Source organism: Vulpes lagopus, chromosome 21 (assembly GCF_018345385.1).
Source record: "Vulpes lagopus strain Blue_001 chromosome 21, ASM1834538v1, whole genome shotgun sequence".
NCBI lineage: Eukaryota > Metazoa > Chordata > Mammalia > Carnivora > Canidae > Vulpes > Vulpes lagopus.
The window spans coordinates 42,912,746-42,926,366 of NC_054844.1; the positions used below are offsets into that span (position 1 = coordinate 42,912,746).

General features: G+C 59.0%; 1 protein-coding gene across 1 annotated transcript; it reads right to left on the reverse strand.

Moving 5' to 3' along the window:
• Nucleotides 1-1,253: 1,253 nt before the first annotated feature.
• On the reverse strand, nucleotides 1,254-5,129 carry LOC121480050 (putative keratin-87 protein). The gene is given in 8 exon segments (XM_041736319.1): nucleotides 1,254-1,770; nucleotides 1,773-1,805; nucleotides 2,329-2,360; nucleotides 2,536-2,756; nucleotides 2,999-3,124; nucleotides 3,315-3,479; nucleotides 3,685-3,780; nucleotides 4,686-5,129. Coding segments are annotated over 8 exon segments (1,110 nt in total). The 5' UTR covers nucleotides 4,710-5,129; the 3' UTR covers nucleotides 1,254-1,357.
• Between the last annotated feature and the right edge of the window lie 8,492 nt (nucleotides 5,130-13,621).

Sequence of the window (13,621 nt, forward strand, 5' to 3'; positions counted from 1 at the left end):
GCCTGGGTGAGGCCCATCCTGGTACTTGGAATCCTGGCTTCATAAGCTGGTGGAGAGGGTTGGGGAGGAAGGGGCCTTCCAGAGCATATAGGGTTTGCTCTGAATACTGAGAAGGCCTTTGTGCAGGCGGCTGGGAAAGCCCGTTGGTGCATGGTGGTGGTGACTTCGGGGGCATGGCTCTCAGTCCTATAAGGCCTTGGCCTCCTCCCAGAGCTGAGGCTGAGTCCAACCCCTCTCCTGAAACCCAGGGAAGTCTGGCTCTGCCAGGGAGGGGGCACTGAAGTCCTCTCCTGCTGAGGGAGTGGGAGGGCTGTTTGCACAATCCCGACCCGTGTCTGTGCTGCCGAGTACCTTCCTTGGTGTGAGGAGGCCCCAGACGTTCAGCTGCCATAGGCCTGGGTTCAGGGCACACCAGCCAACTCCCAGGCCAGTTGGTCCTTGCAGGTGTTGGGTCTGCATGGCCCTGGGCCCTGGAGGGAGCTCTCTGGGTCTGGGACTCGTGGGGGGGGGTGATGGCAGCGGGAGGAGGTCTGTGTGCCTTTGGGAGGGGGTAGGGTGAGGAGGTCCAGGGTCTAGCTCCATGGCGGGATGCTCGGTGCCAGGTCCATGGGCTGCGGCTCTGGATCCCTGGCAGGGGGCGGGACATCTGGGTGTCGCCTGCTTGATAAGAACATCGGTGTGTCAGGGTGTCTGACATGGGGGTGTGTGTAAGTGTGGGGGTGTTTTTGTGATCTGTGTTGGGGATGTCTGTTCTTGGTGGGCAGCAGCACACATGATGGATAGTGGGGAGGTCTCTGTGCCTGGGAACGGGGATCGGGGGGGTGATGGTGGTGCTGGTGGGTGGGTGGGGAGTGATCAAGAAAGCGTCAGTTTCCGGGGGGGGGGGGGAGAGTCTGTATTTGATCCCGTGGCTGATTCTCCTGCATTGAGGTGGAGGTAGAATTGGGAGCGTGGAAGATGTAGGCCACTGGTGTCCCACCAGCCGCAGGTGAGAAGGTTCCCCACCAAAGGAGTCGGGAGAGCCAGGCCTTTCCCCTCCCGGCTAAATCTCCTCGGGGTTGCCCTCCTGACTTCCCTCCAGCCCCCCTCATGCCCCCGCCCCCCCCACAGCCTTCAGGATGTAGGGCTGTGGCACTAGGGGCAGGGTGCTGCAGAGGGACCCCTCGGCGGGGAACACCTTCCCGGGCGGCCTGCCAGGGCCGAACACGGGGCTGGGGGTGCACGTGCGTGTGCGCCAGCGGGAGGCCTTCCGATTACACTGCGGATGACGCGTGAGCTTTATTGGCAACGCGGAGACGAAGCACGAGGGAGAGGGCACCGAGGCAGTCACCGAAGATGTCCCCGTGGGGCTGCAGCCTCACCACTGCCAGGGGGTCGGGCCCCGAAGGCAGGTGAGGCCCGTGGGACAGCGTGGCCCCCGCGCCCCCGCCGTGGGCATCAAGGGGCCCCGGGCCGGGCTGGCTCTCAGGAGCCACCAGGGCGGGGAGACCAGGTGGGGAGACCCTGGGCCCGGCCGGCCGCGGAGCCCACATGCGGGAAGATGAGGCTGCAGGCGGGCAGGCCGGCGGTTCTCCAAGCGTTTCTGCTTCGGGCGCGGGGGCCTGCCTGGAGGCAGGGGCCCCGGACTTGGGGGGCCATGTGCTTGTGAAGCCGGAGGTGCTACGCGAACCGCATCAAGGAGCTGCTGCTGCACCTCTGGCCGCAGGGCGCACAGGCCCGTGCTCACCGCCACGTTCCCGGTGCACGGGCTGGAGCCCGACAGGCAGAGGCCCCGCAGACGACCCCACCCCGGGAGCTGCTGATGCCTGCAGGGGGGGAGCGGGGCTTAGTCTCCCCGCCAGGTCATCGCCCATGGCCCCTGCCTACTGGCCAGCGCCCCCTTCTCTTGCTCAGGGCTCCTCCCTCCACTTCTACGCCTCCCTTCCCCCCAGATCCCCACCCCGCCCTGCCCCGTACCCCTTCCTGCACTCTGGCCTCAAACATCCTCGATAAACTCCAGGTCTTCCCTATAGGCAGAAATAGCTATTTAACTTATAATCAGTCACAGCCACCTCCCCCCCAGCCCCTTCCTTTCAGGGTTTCACGGTGTGGTCTGGGCTGGCCTCCTGTATTTGTAAATAAAATTTTATTGGAACCAAGCCACGTGTACTCTTTAGGAGTTGCTTGTGGCTGTGGCTTTCACATGACAGTGACAGAGCCGAGTAGTTGAGACAGGGGCTGGATGGCTCATAAAGCCTGAAATAGTTACGATTTTGGTCCTTTAAGAAAACGTTTGCCCGCCAGGAACCCCAAGCCCTTCTTTCAGAACCCACAGCACAGATTACTTACAGACCTTTACGGCACCAATGCCCGCACACAACCTTGTAGGGAGAGAGCAAAGAGACAAAAACTAGATGGGGAGGGCGATGCTTGCAAATTCCCTCCTCCACGGAAGCTTGATGCAAATCAGATGCAAATGATATGCAAATATGCACGCAGCTCAAAGCACCGGGTAGGGGAGATTGAAGAGCCTCTTCCCACACCTGTGGGCCTCACCTGTGCTCCTCGCCCTCCAGCAGCCGCCTGTACGTGGCGATCTCGATGTCCAGGCCCAGCTTGGAGTTCATCACCTCCTGGTACTCCTTGACCAGGCAGGCCATGTCCTGCTTGGCCTTCTGCAGGGCGGCCTCCAGCTCGGCCAGCTTGCAGCGGGCGTCGGTGAGGGCCGCCTCGCCCTGCTTCTCCGCCTGCGTCACGGCGGCCTCCAGCTTGGTGTTCTGGGGGCGCAGACAACAGGGTGCTATGGTCCCGGGTCTCTCTCTCCATTTCCTGCATGTGTCTGGTCGCTCCCACCTACACCCCCCCCTCCAGGAAAAGGCCTCTCCCCTTTATCAGCCAGGTCCCCTCAAGGACCACAACCAGGGCCTCTAGCCAGGCACATGGGCTGGGGTGTGAGTGGGGTGGTCCCTGGGGCACACACTGCCTGGGCGGCCCTGGGGACGCTCAACGTGAGCCCTACCTGGCACTTGGCGTTCTCGACCTCGGCCGTCAGCCTCTGGATCATGCGGTTGAGCTCGTTGATCTCCTCCTTGGTGCGGCGCAGGGTCTCCCCGTGCCGGATCACCGTGGCCTTCATCTCCTCACACTGGGGAGGGGGGCACAGGGGCTCCTGAGGCTCAGGACGGGTCATCCCGCTGAGCCCTACACCTTGCACAACTGCCACCCCAACCCGAGGGCTGCCTGCCCTTCCCTCGTCCATCCCACCTGCACAAAACCCAAAGCCCTTTCAGCGTCCCTCCTTCTGGGGCTCTGGCAGGGGGAGGCTGGGCCCCGACCTTGCTGCGGTACCAGGACTCGGCCTCAGCCCGGCTGCGGCTGGCGATGTCGTCGTACTGGGCCTTGATCTCGGCCACGATGCAGTCCATGTTCAGGTCCCGGCTGTTGTCCATCTTGACGATGACCGAGGTGTCTGAGATGTGGGCGTGGAGGACGCGGATCTCCTGCGGGGGGAGGATGGAAGATCTTGTTTGCACCCCAGCCTCTCCCAGCACATGTGGACCCAACCCTCCCTGGTCTCTGGCGCCTGCTCCCACTATAGCCCCATGGACTGCAGGCCTCAGCCCGATCCCAGGCCAACCAGTCCCAGGCCAGGGCCCCCTCTTCCAGGCTGGCTGCCAGTTCTCTGCCTGGACCACGGCCCCTCACCTCCTCATACAGGTGCCGCAGGAAGTCGATCTCCTGGGTCAGGGCCTCGGCGTTGGCCTCCAGGTCTGACTTGCAGAGGTAGGTGCAGTCCACATCCTAAAGGGGAGAGGGTGGCACGGGTGTGTCACTGGGAAGGAAGGCAGCACAAGCTCTTACCACCCAGGAGGGCACCCACCAGGCACACTCCCTGGACACTCTCCTTGGCTGCTCATCCCAGTGCCTGGCATTGGTAAAGTCTTTGCGCAGGGAAAGGGGGCAGGAGTTGGTTTGAGTAAGGACGGGGGACCGTGAGGTTGCCAGGCACTTCCTCTGCTACCTACCTGGATGATCCTTCCAGAATCCACACCTTGCTGAAACTTAGGCTCTGTGTAAAATGGGTCTGTTCTAGTGATGCCCCAGCCCTCTGTGCCCTGGCATCTCAGGGAAAGCAATCTAGATCTGTGGTCAGAAGAAGAGGTCTCAGGGATCATTTCTGCCCGTTCCAAGCCAGGGCAACTCAGGACCAAGACGCTTGACTCTCTGTGCCTCAGTTTCCTCCCAGTGACCCCTGCCTTCCTCGTATGCAGGTGGTGGGAAGGACCTGGGGGGAGTCCACATGATGGCGTCGGTGGTGAATCAAGTCTACGGGGTGAGGAACGACAGCACTGTTCACGCCAGCCTCTCCCAGCTGTTGGTGGCCTGAGAATGTGGCCTCCTGGAGCATCCGTGTGCTCTGGCACTCACGGTATTTAGGGGGGACCCACTCTCCAGCAGGCACAGGGCAGAGGGGGTGGGAAACCCATGGGCCAGATGGGAGTTACCCCGGACAGGGGCCTCGAGTGCCCTGCTTGTCCTGGGATGAATGTCCGGGGCGTCTCTGGGAGTACCGAGGCGTGGAGGGCTGGGGAGGGAAATCGGGAGGTGTTGCTCGTGCGATTCTGGGGCAACCACTCAGCCTCTGAATGACGGACCCCTCCCTCCTGCCTCTGCCCTGCTTTCTGGGTTGGGGGACAATCACTTACCTTTGTCAGGACCCACAAATTCATTCTCAGCGGTGGCCCTTAGTGCCACCTCCTCTTCGTATCTGCAGATGAAGGGCACAGGCTTCAGTGGCTAGAGCTTTAATCGGGTGGGGTCTGAAGAGGACGAAAGGAGAACCAGGGCCCGGGCAAGCACATTCAGGGAACTGGAGCTTCTGGAGGTGGTCACAGAATCAACACGTGCTGGACTAGAAGGGAGCCTGCCCGTCCCTTGCTTCTGGGCACTCAGGCCAACCTGCCACCCAGCACTCTTCCTGTTTCAGGGGCTGCTCATTCCCGATGGGGTGGCGGGGTTGGGACGGGGGTGCCGTGCACGTCGGTTGGCCTTCTGTTCTGGATTGTAACTCCAGAGACTGTGAGAAACTGAGGGGCCGAGGGGCTGTGTTACTGCTGGGTTGGGGAGGGGGGGGTAGTCTTCAGGGAGGAAAGGAACGCAGAGCAGGGTCGGGAGGGATGGAGGAGGATGAAAGCCTCCACTGAGAGCTCTCCCAGGGCAGGGCTTATGGTCCTTTTATCTCTGTCCTGTGACCAGCCCGAGGTTGCTGAGCACTTGTTTGCATGGAAGGCGGAGGGGGAAGGGCTACCTAACTGGGGAGGTTAGAGACGGCAGGCTCTCAGCAAGCAGCACGGCTGGGCCCAAGGAGGAAGTACGGGGGAGGCCGGGAGGCTGAGGTCGGTTGGATGCTTAACTGCGGGCCAGGCAGATGATGTGAATGGAGGAAGGTTCTGGAAAGTGGGGAGGGTAAAGGCTGCGGGGAAGTGAAGCATGCAAGACCGGAAGTCATTTGCACTGACGACGGGCAATGGCCAGGACACACACAGTCTGCTGGCCAGAGAGGACGCCAGCACACAGGACCAGCCACCCCGCCCCACCCCAGAGTCCCACTGCTCATTTTAACTGGAGCTGAGGCATTGCTTTGCTTTATAGGCCTGGCGTCCTTCCAGGAGGAGTGGGGCTGGGATTCCCTACTCGGGACGTCCAGAAACGTCCAGAAACGTCCAGAAACGGGGACTGCTGATGTTATATGCGCTCACTGCAGGTGGTCCTGGCTGACAGGGCTCATGTGGCAGGGGGTCTCCGGGCTGCCATAGCCCCCCATCCTGCCTTTCTTGCCGTAGCCCCCTCATCCTGCCTTTCCAGGCCACTCCAGCTCCCACACTGCTCTGCTGTGGAGATCTCTGGGCCAAGCGGGGGAGCCACTGCCCAGGGTCACACAGCAGATCAGGGGAGACACTGGATGCGGAGCCCACACCGCCTGCTCCTGGGCCAGGACATCTTCCACGCTCGGCTCCCCGGCTGCCTTTCCCGGGTGTCACCGTCGGCACACTGAGGGTGCAGTGCCTGCTGAGAGGGACCGCCTGGGCCTGGAGTCCAGCTCTGCCACCCGCTCTCGGGGGTCCATGGGCAAACCCCCTGCCCTATACCCCTGTCTCCTTTATCTTCTGTGTGCAAAGGGCTGGACTAGGGGCAGTGATTCTCCGGTGTGAAGCCCTCGCAGGCTGACTTCAGGATTTCCCATCCCCTTGTACTATTTTACTCGTGATTCATCTATAGGTGGATTTGCTTCACATTCACACTTAAGTGGGGTTCGAGGACTAACTTTATATTGAGAGTTGAAGAACCAGGGGCGAGGGGCATGGGGCGGGGGCATGGGGTGGGGGGCATGGGGCGGGGGTCATAGGCATACAGAAAAGCAAGTCACACAACATTAAATTCTAGCTGAAACTGTCGTCCCCAGCAGCTCTGAACCTGAGGGTGGCTCTCTTTTTTTATTTTTATTTTCATTTTTTTTTGGTTGCTCTCTTTATTAAAAGTGGAAGAACAGCAAGTATTAGAGGGACACCGAAGACTACCAGCACCTAATTTTAGATTTAATCTTAAGGATTGAAACAAACGTGAGAAGAGAGCATTTTTCCCATCAGCCGTTTGAATGTTATTAATGCTTTCATGTACCACCTCAAATGGTCACTGAGCAGCACCATCAGCCTCCTTTCCCCATTTCTAGAGACTGACCGGGGACTTTCAAGGTTCTCCCCGGACGTCTAGGCTCACCGAGAGCGTGAGCGAGGACAACCCTCTTGTCTGTGGGGACCCTGCCTGACTGGACCGAGGTTGTATATAATAATAGTGTCACCGATCAGGAGCTGCTGCCCTGTGCTCATCTCTGTGTCTGTCTGTGCCCTGGACGTGCGTCCGTCTCCTCCATCATCAGACTAGGAGCTCCTCTGGGCCACATCCCTCCTGCCCCTGACTCCCTCCTCAGCCTCGGTCCTGAGCATGGGTGGGGCAGAGGAAGGGTGGGATCGGGGACACCCACCCTTAGGGTGCCCCTGGGGTCCTCCTCCTATTCTTCTGTTGGTTTTTGCGTCTACATGCACGGACCACCCTGTGTCTCTGGCATGAGGGTTCTGAGCCCATCCCCATCTCTATGCGGGGACCTGCCTGCCTGGACAGAGGTGCACGTGCGAGCCACATCATCCCACAACACACAAATGAGCACAAATGCTTGTGCCCCATAGTCACATCTTTGGTGCATCTGGGCCCTGAGCTGTGTCCGTCTGGTCCATCAGACTGGGAGCTGCCCCGGGACCTCCCTGTCCTGCCCCTGACCCCGCAGGAACTGAAGGCCCGGGAAGGGTGACCAGGGACACCCACCTTGTCGATGAAGGCGGCGAACCTACTGTTGAGGCACTTGATCTGCTCCTTCTCCTCGTGCTTGATGCACTGTGCGTTGGGGTCGATCTCCAGGTTGAGGGGCGTCAGGAGGCTCTCGTTGACCGACACGGTGGTGATGCAGGGCGGGCTGGGCCCGCAGAGGCCCCCGACCCGGTAGCTGAAGCTGCAGCCGCAGGAGCCGGCGCGGAGGGGGCTGCCGTGATGCAGCAGCGGGACCCGCAGGCCGCGGTACAGCTCAAGGTCCTGGGGCCGCCGTGGGCGCTGAGGCGGGAGGAGCAGGACATGGTGGGGAGGCAGGTGGGGGGTCTGGGGCCCAAGGCCGCGCCTCCCCTTCTATGTGGCCCAGGCCTTTACTGGGGGGTCGGGGCGCCCCGGCCTCTGCCCGCCACAATCAAAGCGGCCTGGGCCATCGCCGCCTCCATAAACCGGCTTCACGTCCCGCCCGCGCTTTATGGGCCCGGAGGCCCGGTCACCCCCGCGGGCTGTGGGCCGAGGACTGGGCGTCCCCTCTGTGCCCCTTGGCGGGGACCCGGGCGGGCAGCCCCATCATGGGCTGTGCCCTGGGGCGGCCACCCGCCTGCAGTCGGGGCAGCCTTGGTCCCCGTGCACCCCGAGGGCATGGGGCACGGAGCATTGGATGGGGGGCATGGGGCAGGGGGTGATGGGCTTGGGGTGGTGGGCATTCGGTAGGGGTTTGGGGCATGGACCGGGATGCTTGGACCGGGAGGCATGGGGCAGGGGGCATGGGGTGGGGGGCCATGGGGCATAGGGCAGGGGGCATGGTGCAGGGGGCTTGGAGCGGGGGGCATGGGGCAGGGGGCAGGGGGCATGGGGCATGGGGTGGGGGCCATGGGGCAGGGAGCTTGGGGCATGGGGCAGGGGGCTTAAGGCAGGGGCAGGGGGCATGGGGTTGGGGGCTTGGGGCATGGGGTGGGGGGCAGGGGGCAGGGGGCAGGGGCTTGGGGCATGGGCTGGGGTGCTTGTAGCAGGGGGCATGGGGCGTGGGGTATGGGGTTGGGGGCATGGGGCATGGTGCAGGGGGCTTGGAGCGGGAGGCATGCGGCGGGGGGCTTGGGGCAGAGGCCATGTGGCGTGGGGTATGGGGTGGGGGGCATGGGGCATGGTGCAGGGGGCTTGGAGTGGGAGGCATGCGGCGGGGGGCTTGTGGCAGAGGCCATGTGGCATGGGGCATGGGGCGGGGTGGGGGCGAGCATGCGCGCCCACGTGTGTCCAAAGGTGGGGTGTGGGCCGGGGGTCTCTGAAGCCGGTCCTGCAGATTCGTGTCTTGATCTTGGACGAGTGAATAACCTTTCTGAGCCTCAGTTTCCTCATGCGCAAAGTAGGAAGAGTAGAGTCCCCACCTGCAAGCTGTTGGCAGGACCTCAGGACTCGATGGCAGGGAAGCACTAAGGCCCTACCTAGCCCTGAGCACGCTGCATCTTAGCCGACAGGCCGGGAAGCCGAGCCCAGCACTTGGTAAGAGCTCCGTGAATGTTTGTTTGCTCTATTTATTCTACTGTTAATTCGCCATTCATCCCTGTCTCCCTTTGGGCAAAAACTTTCTCTTCTCCCTTCCTCAGAACTCGGCTCACAGCTCCTTTCCTTGTAAGTGTTGTGCCCGGAGCCCCCCTCCCAGGCGGAAATTGCTCCCCGCACCCCTCCCTCTCCACTCTCCCAGGGGAGGGGAGGGCCGCTGCAGTGGGAGGCGCCTGCCCTGTGTGGGGGCCCTACCACGAACACATTATCTTATCTTTACCCTCAGGGCATCTTCGCAGGTCCCTGCTGTGCCCATTTACCTGACTGGGAATGTGAGCTCAGAGCGGTCCAGCGACTTGTTTAAGATCAAGGGGCAGAAAACTCTGTGCAGCAGTGGATTCAGAGTCTGAAAGGAGGCTCCCAGCCCTCCCCCACGCCGGCCCCTCCGAGGCTCTGAGTCTTTGGGAGGCTCAGTGAGGGTTGAGCCCAGACTAGGCAAGAGCCCAGACTGCTAGGCTTTGGGGTCCTAGAAGAATAGGCCCGATCCAAAGCCTTCTCCTCAACTGGTGCTCGGTCATGGCCACCAACCCTAGAAGGCCATCATCCACCATAATGGAAGTTAATTATATGTCCAGTTATGGGCAGAGGAAACTAGAATGTGAACTCAGCAGGCAGCATGAAAGAAAAACATGCAAATCACCCTTAGCTTCCTTTGCTTTTAAATATAAGTTGTTATTATGCAAAGGGTAATTAAGTTCTGGAAGTCCAGAAGTCATCATGGCCAGCTCTGCGGGGCAACCCGTGTCCAGAGCCTGCCCCTCGGCCCCCTCTGCTCTTTCCCAACACTCTTGTGGGCCTGAAGCCTTTTGGCCTGGCCTGGCCTTTGCAGCGGCTTCAGCCCAACATTAGCGCTGTGGTCTGTGGAAGGGGGAGTCCAATTCCATGGTGTCTGGGACCGCCGGTGGTGTTACTGATGGCTTCAGGACCGGATGTTTCTACTCTACTTCTCTCCAGGGAACAGTAGTATTGGAGAAGTCTTCCTTCGGTGTCTCCCTCACTAGAAGGAGTGGAGTTGCCCTGATGCCTGGAGGATTTAAATTAGACTTACGGAGGCTCTTAAGTGATGCTCGCTTGGACGTCTTTCTGGGTTTTGGTGGGTGTATGGAGCTGACTTTTCTGGAGGTGTCCCCAGAAGGAGCCCTTTGAAGGAGACTGTCTGGAGAGTGTGGCCTCGAACTTGTGGTTTGGTTGAGGGAGAGACTCTGTGTTGGGTGGGGTGAGAACTCCTGAAGGCACTCGGGAAGGGGTGGAGGTGAACGTGGGTTTTGGGCATCCTGGTATTTGGATCCCTCCCACCACGTCCACAGACATGGGTTCTGCAGCATGAAGTAGCTGAACAAATACGTTTTTGGTTGTGTGGTTGACTTTGCCAGGCCTTGGTGGGGCCCTGCCAAGGGTCCAGTGTCATCAGGTGCCTTGAAAACTTGTCCTTGGAGGCCTTGCCCGTGGATCCCCCGGAACGTTCTTCCCTCAAAGCTGCCAGGGTCCCCCGAAAGAAGCCATCCTGACCTAGATTCCTTTCCCCTCCTGAATTATCTAAGTGCTGAGTCCACAGCCTTTGCCTGACCTTGACTCTTTGGGCCCCCTCAGGCCCTCAACTTCAGAGTTGCCTGGGTGTAGGATTTTCCAAAGCCCCATCTCGACAGCGTTACCCCAGGACAGAGGAGAAACGGCTGCAGGATCCCCCGAAACCAAGAAAGTGACAACATGGCCATTTTTATATGGCGAGGCGGGCAGAGCCAGGTGTTTGGGTTTCTAAGAGGAGGGGCAGTGAAGGGGGGGTCAGCATCCTCTTCTCTGGCTTATCTCTTCCAGCCTAGCTCACCACTACCTGTGGATCATCTTGCTTTAGCTCCCCTAGTGGATTCCTCAAATCCGGCTCCGTACGACCCACTCAGAGCTGCAGCTCTGGGGCACCTGGGGGGCTCAGCGGTTGAGCGTCTTCCTTTGGCTCAGGTGGTGATCCCGGGGTCCTGGGAGCGAGTCCCACATCGGGCTCCCTGCAGGGATCCTGCTTCTCTCTCTGCCTCTCTCTCTGTGTCTCTCATGAATAAATAAATAAAATCTTAAAAAAAAAAAAATGATGCAGCTCTGCTGTGCCTTCAGCTGCCCCTCGGCCTGCGGCCCTGCCTGTCACCGCCGTCCCCTGCCCTAACCATGTGCAGGAGGGACTGCAGGGCTTTAGGAAGTGAGCGGGTGGGGAAGGTCTGTTTTCTCAGAAGGGGTTACATGATCTGGCAACTGGGAGCCACTGAACAAAGCAGCCTTGGAAACTTCTTCCTTTGTTTTTATTTTTTATTTTTATTTATTTATTTATTTATTTTTAAACTTCTTCCTTTGTTAACCTACCCTGTGCTTTTATCAGCATTAGAGGCAGTGACCGGCAGACACAGGAAGGGAGGAGAGGCTGAGTTACCGGCTCAGAGCCTTTCCCCATTGCATTATGAGCTCAGGAGAGGGGCCCTATCCCTGCTCACCCACCCATCCTGTAGACCTGTCCCGAGCGCTTACTCTATTCTAACAATGTGCTGGCGACTAGGAGTGCAAAGAAATGACCCCGCCTCTGCTCCACCTGTTCACACTCACTGGATCACCCTGCTGATTCCACCCACCTTCCCGGATCTAAGCTCAATCAATTTATTATATTAGAGTAATAAAAAAAAATCAGGATCTTTAAAATGAGTAATGTGCTTAGTTAAGTTAGAGAAACGTACTATGGGGGATGTGGGTGAGAGGGGTATGTCAGACACCCCGGGGGAGGGGCGGGATGGTCTCTCCCTTCCGTTACCAGCCAAGTCTCTGATCATTTCTCTTGTTCTAAATCCCTTTCCCTGTGGAGGTATGACGAAGAGGTCACTTTGGGGAGTGAGCTTGTCGGGATCAAGCAGGTGAGTGGGTCTGCCTGTGGCCGACCTCAGGGGCATCCAGTACTCCTTCCTTTGGCTAATACATTCATATTTTATTTCCTTCCGAGGAAAGGCATTTTCCTCCTCACAGCCCAGGAGATCCACAGAGATCTTCCTTTACAGAGAGGCCCAGAGAGGTAAAAAGAACTCCCTAAAGTCTCATACTATGTTTTGCTAGAGTGGAAGGGAGAGCTTAGTTCTCCAACCTTCAACATCTGGATCGATGCCTATGACCTGCTTTGCAAAACAGGCTCTGGGAACTGGTTCCAGAACACAATTGGTTAGAAAGCAGGAGAAAAGGAGGCCTCAACCTGAGATGGCAAGTAGAAAGATATTTTTATTGTATCAGAGAGATGAAAAAGCTGTGGCTCTGGGAGACTGGTCACGATCATACAGTCTAGGAGTGCGGATGGGGAGGCAGTCCGGAGCTGGATTCCTGGGGACAAGTAGGGATCTCTGGTCCTACTGATTTTGGCAGGTGTCACTTCCCAGAGGAACCTGGGAGAGCCTGCCCCTTATGTTCTTTTGGGACAAAGTGGGGAGTTGCTGACCCTTTGGGGATACTGCACCCCAGACCTTCTGGTCTGACCTTCTGGGGAATCTTGAGTGATTCCTTGGGTGACTGGGTTCAGAGCTGGAGACCATGTTATTTCTGGGACCACTGTCAGGAACTGGTACCCAGGCCTAGGGCCGACCTTGTCTCTCCTGCATCAGGCTGTGTGAAGGCAGCAGAGCTGTGATTCTGGGCCCTGAAGGGAGATGCTGAAGTAAGACAGTGGGAAGAATGTTTTAGCTTTGAGGGTGGAGAGACCCAGGGAGAAGGGGTTTCCTTCATTTCCTGCCCCACAGTGGCGAAGAGGGAGCTGGATGACAGATCGCGAGTGGAATAGTCTTCACGCCACACCTGTTGGAGTGGGAGTCTTACTTTCCCATGGTTAGGAAGCTCATATTTTCTCCCTGTCCAAGCAAACTTGTCCACGTTCCAGATGTCAAATACTTTCCTGGACTAAGGAAAGTCTCATCAGCTTGGCCGTTCCCAGGGAGGTCTTCCTGAAATCAGTTACGGAAGAATAGATTAAGAAGGGATTGAGATTCAACCATAAGATGGACTCCCTTCCGGTAAAGGGTGGGAGTCCAGAGGACAAGCCCCAAGGAAGCTCATGTTGGCTTTCCTCATCATGGGAGATGTGGATGAGCAGGAGCCCTCCTGTCCACCTGGGTGCTCTTGGTGGGTAGGGAGGGGGTTTTGGTTGATGAGGGAATGGATGCTGTTTGGAACCAGCTCCCCACCCCTGCCAAAGTTTCGGACTTATTATTACCCCCGTGCAGGTGTGAGCAGCTCTCTGGTGGAGTTGCATGTGGGGGCCTCTCAGTCACCTGTTCCTGTGGCATCAGATACTGTGCAATGGGAGCTTGTGGTGGCAGCTGTGAGAAGTGCCAAGCTGCCTGGGCTTGATGAAACACCAGGCCCTCAGCTCTCCCACCCTCCCTGAGGATACCAGCTGGCCCTCTCGCCAACCCAGATCATGGTGGTGGGGTGTGACCACTTCATCTCACCCTGGCCCGTCTCCCCTGGTGTCCATGTGTCATTTCTTGCTGTGTGGGAGTCTCCCTCCTTATCTCCTGCCTCCCTCAGGCTGAGGAAGGATATGGGGAGGAGAGGCACATGGATATAGTCTGTTGGAGGATTCTGGGCCACCTGACCTATGAAGAGGACAGTCCCTCAGCCCCCTCCACCTTTGCTTTGCCCTTCCCCGAACTCTTGCTCCTCCTCCCTTCCTTTCCCAGATGTTTCTTCC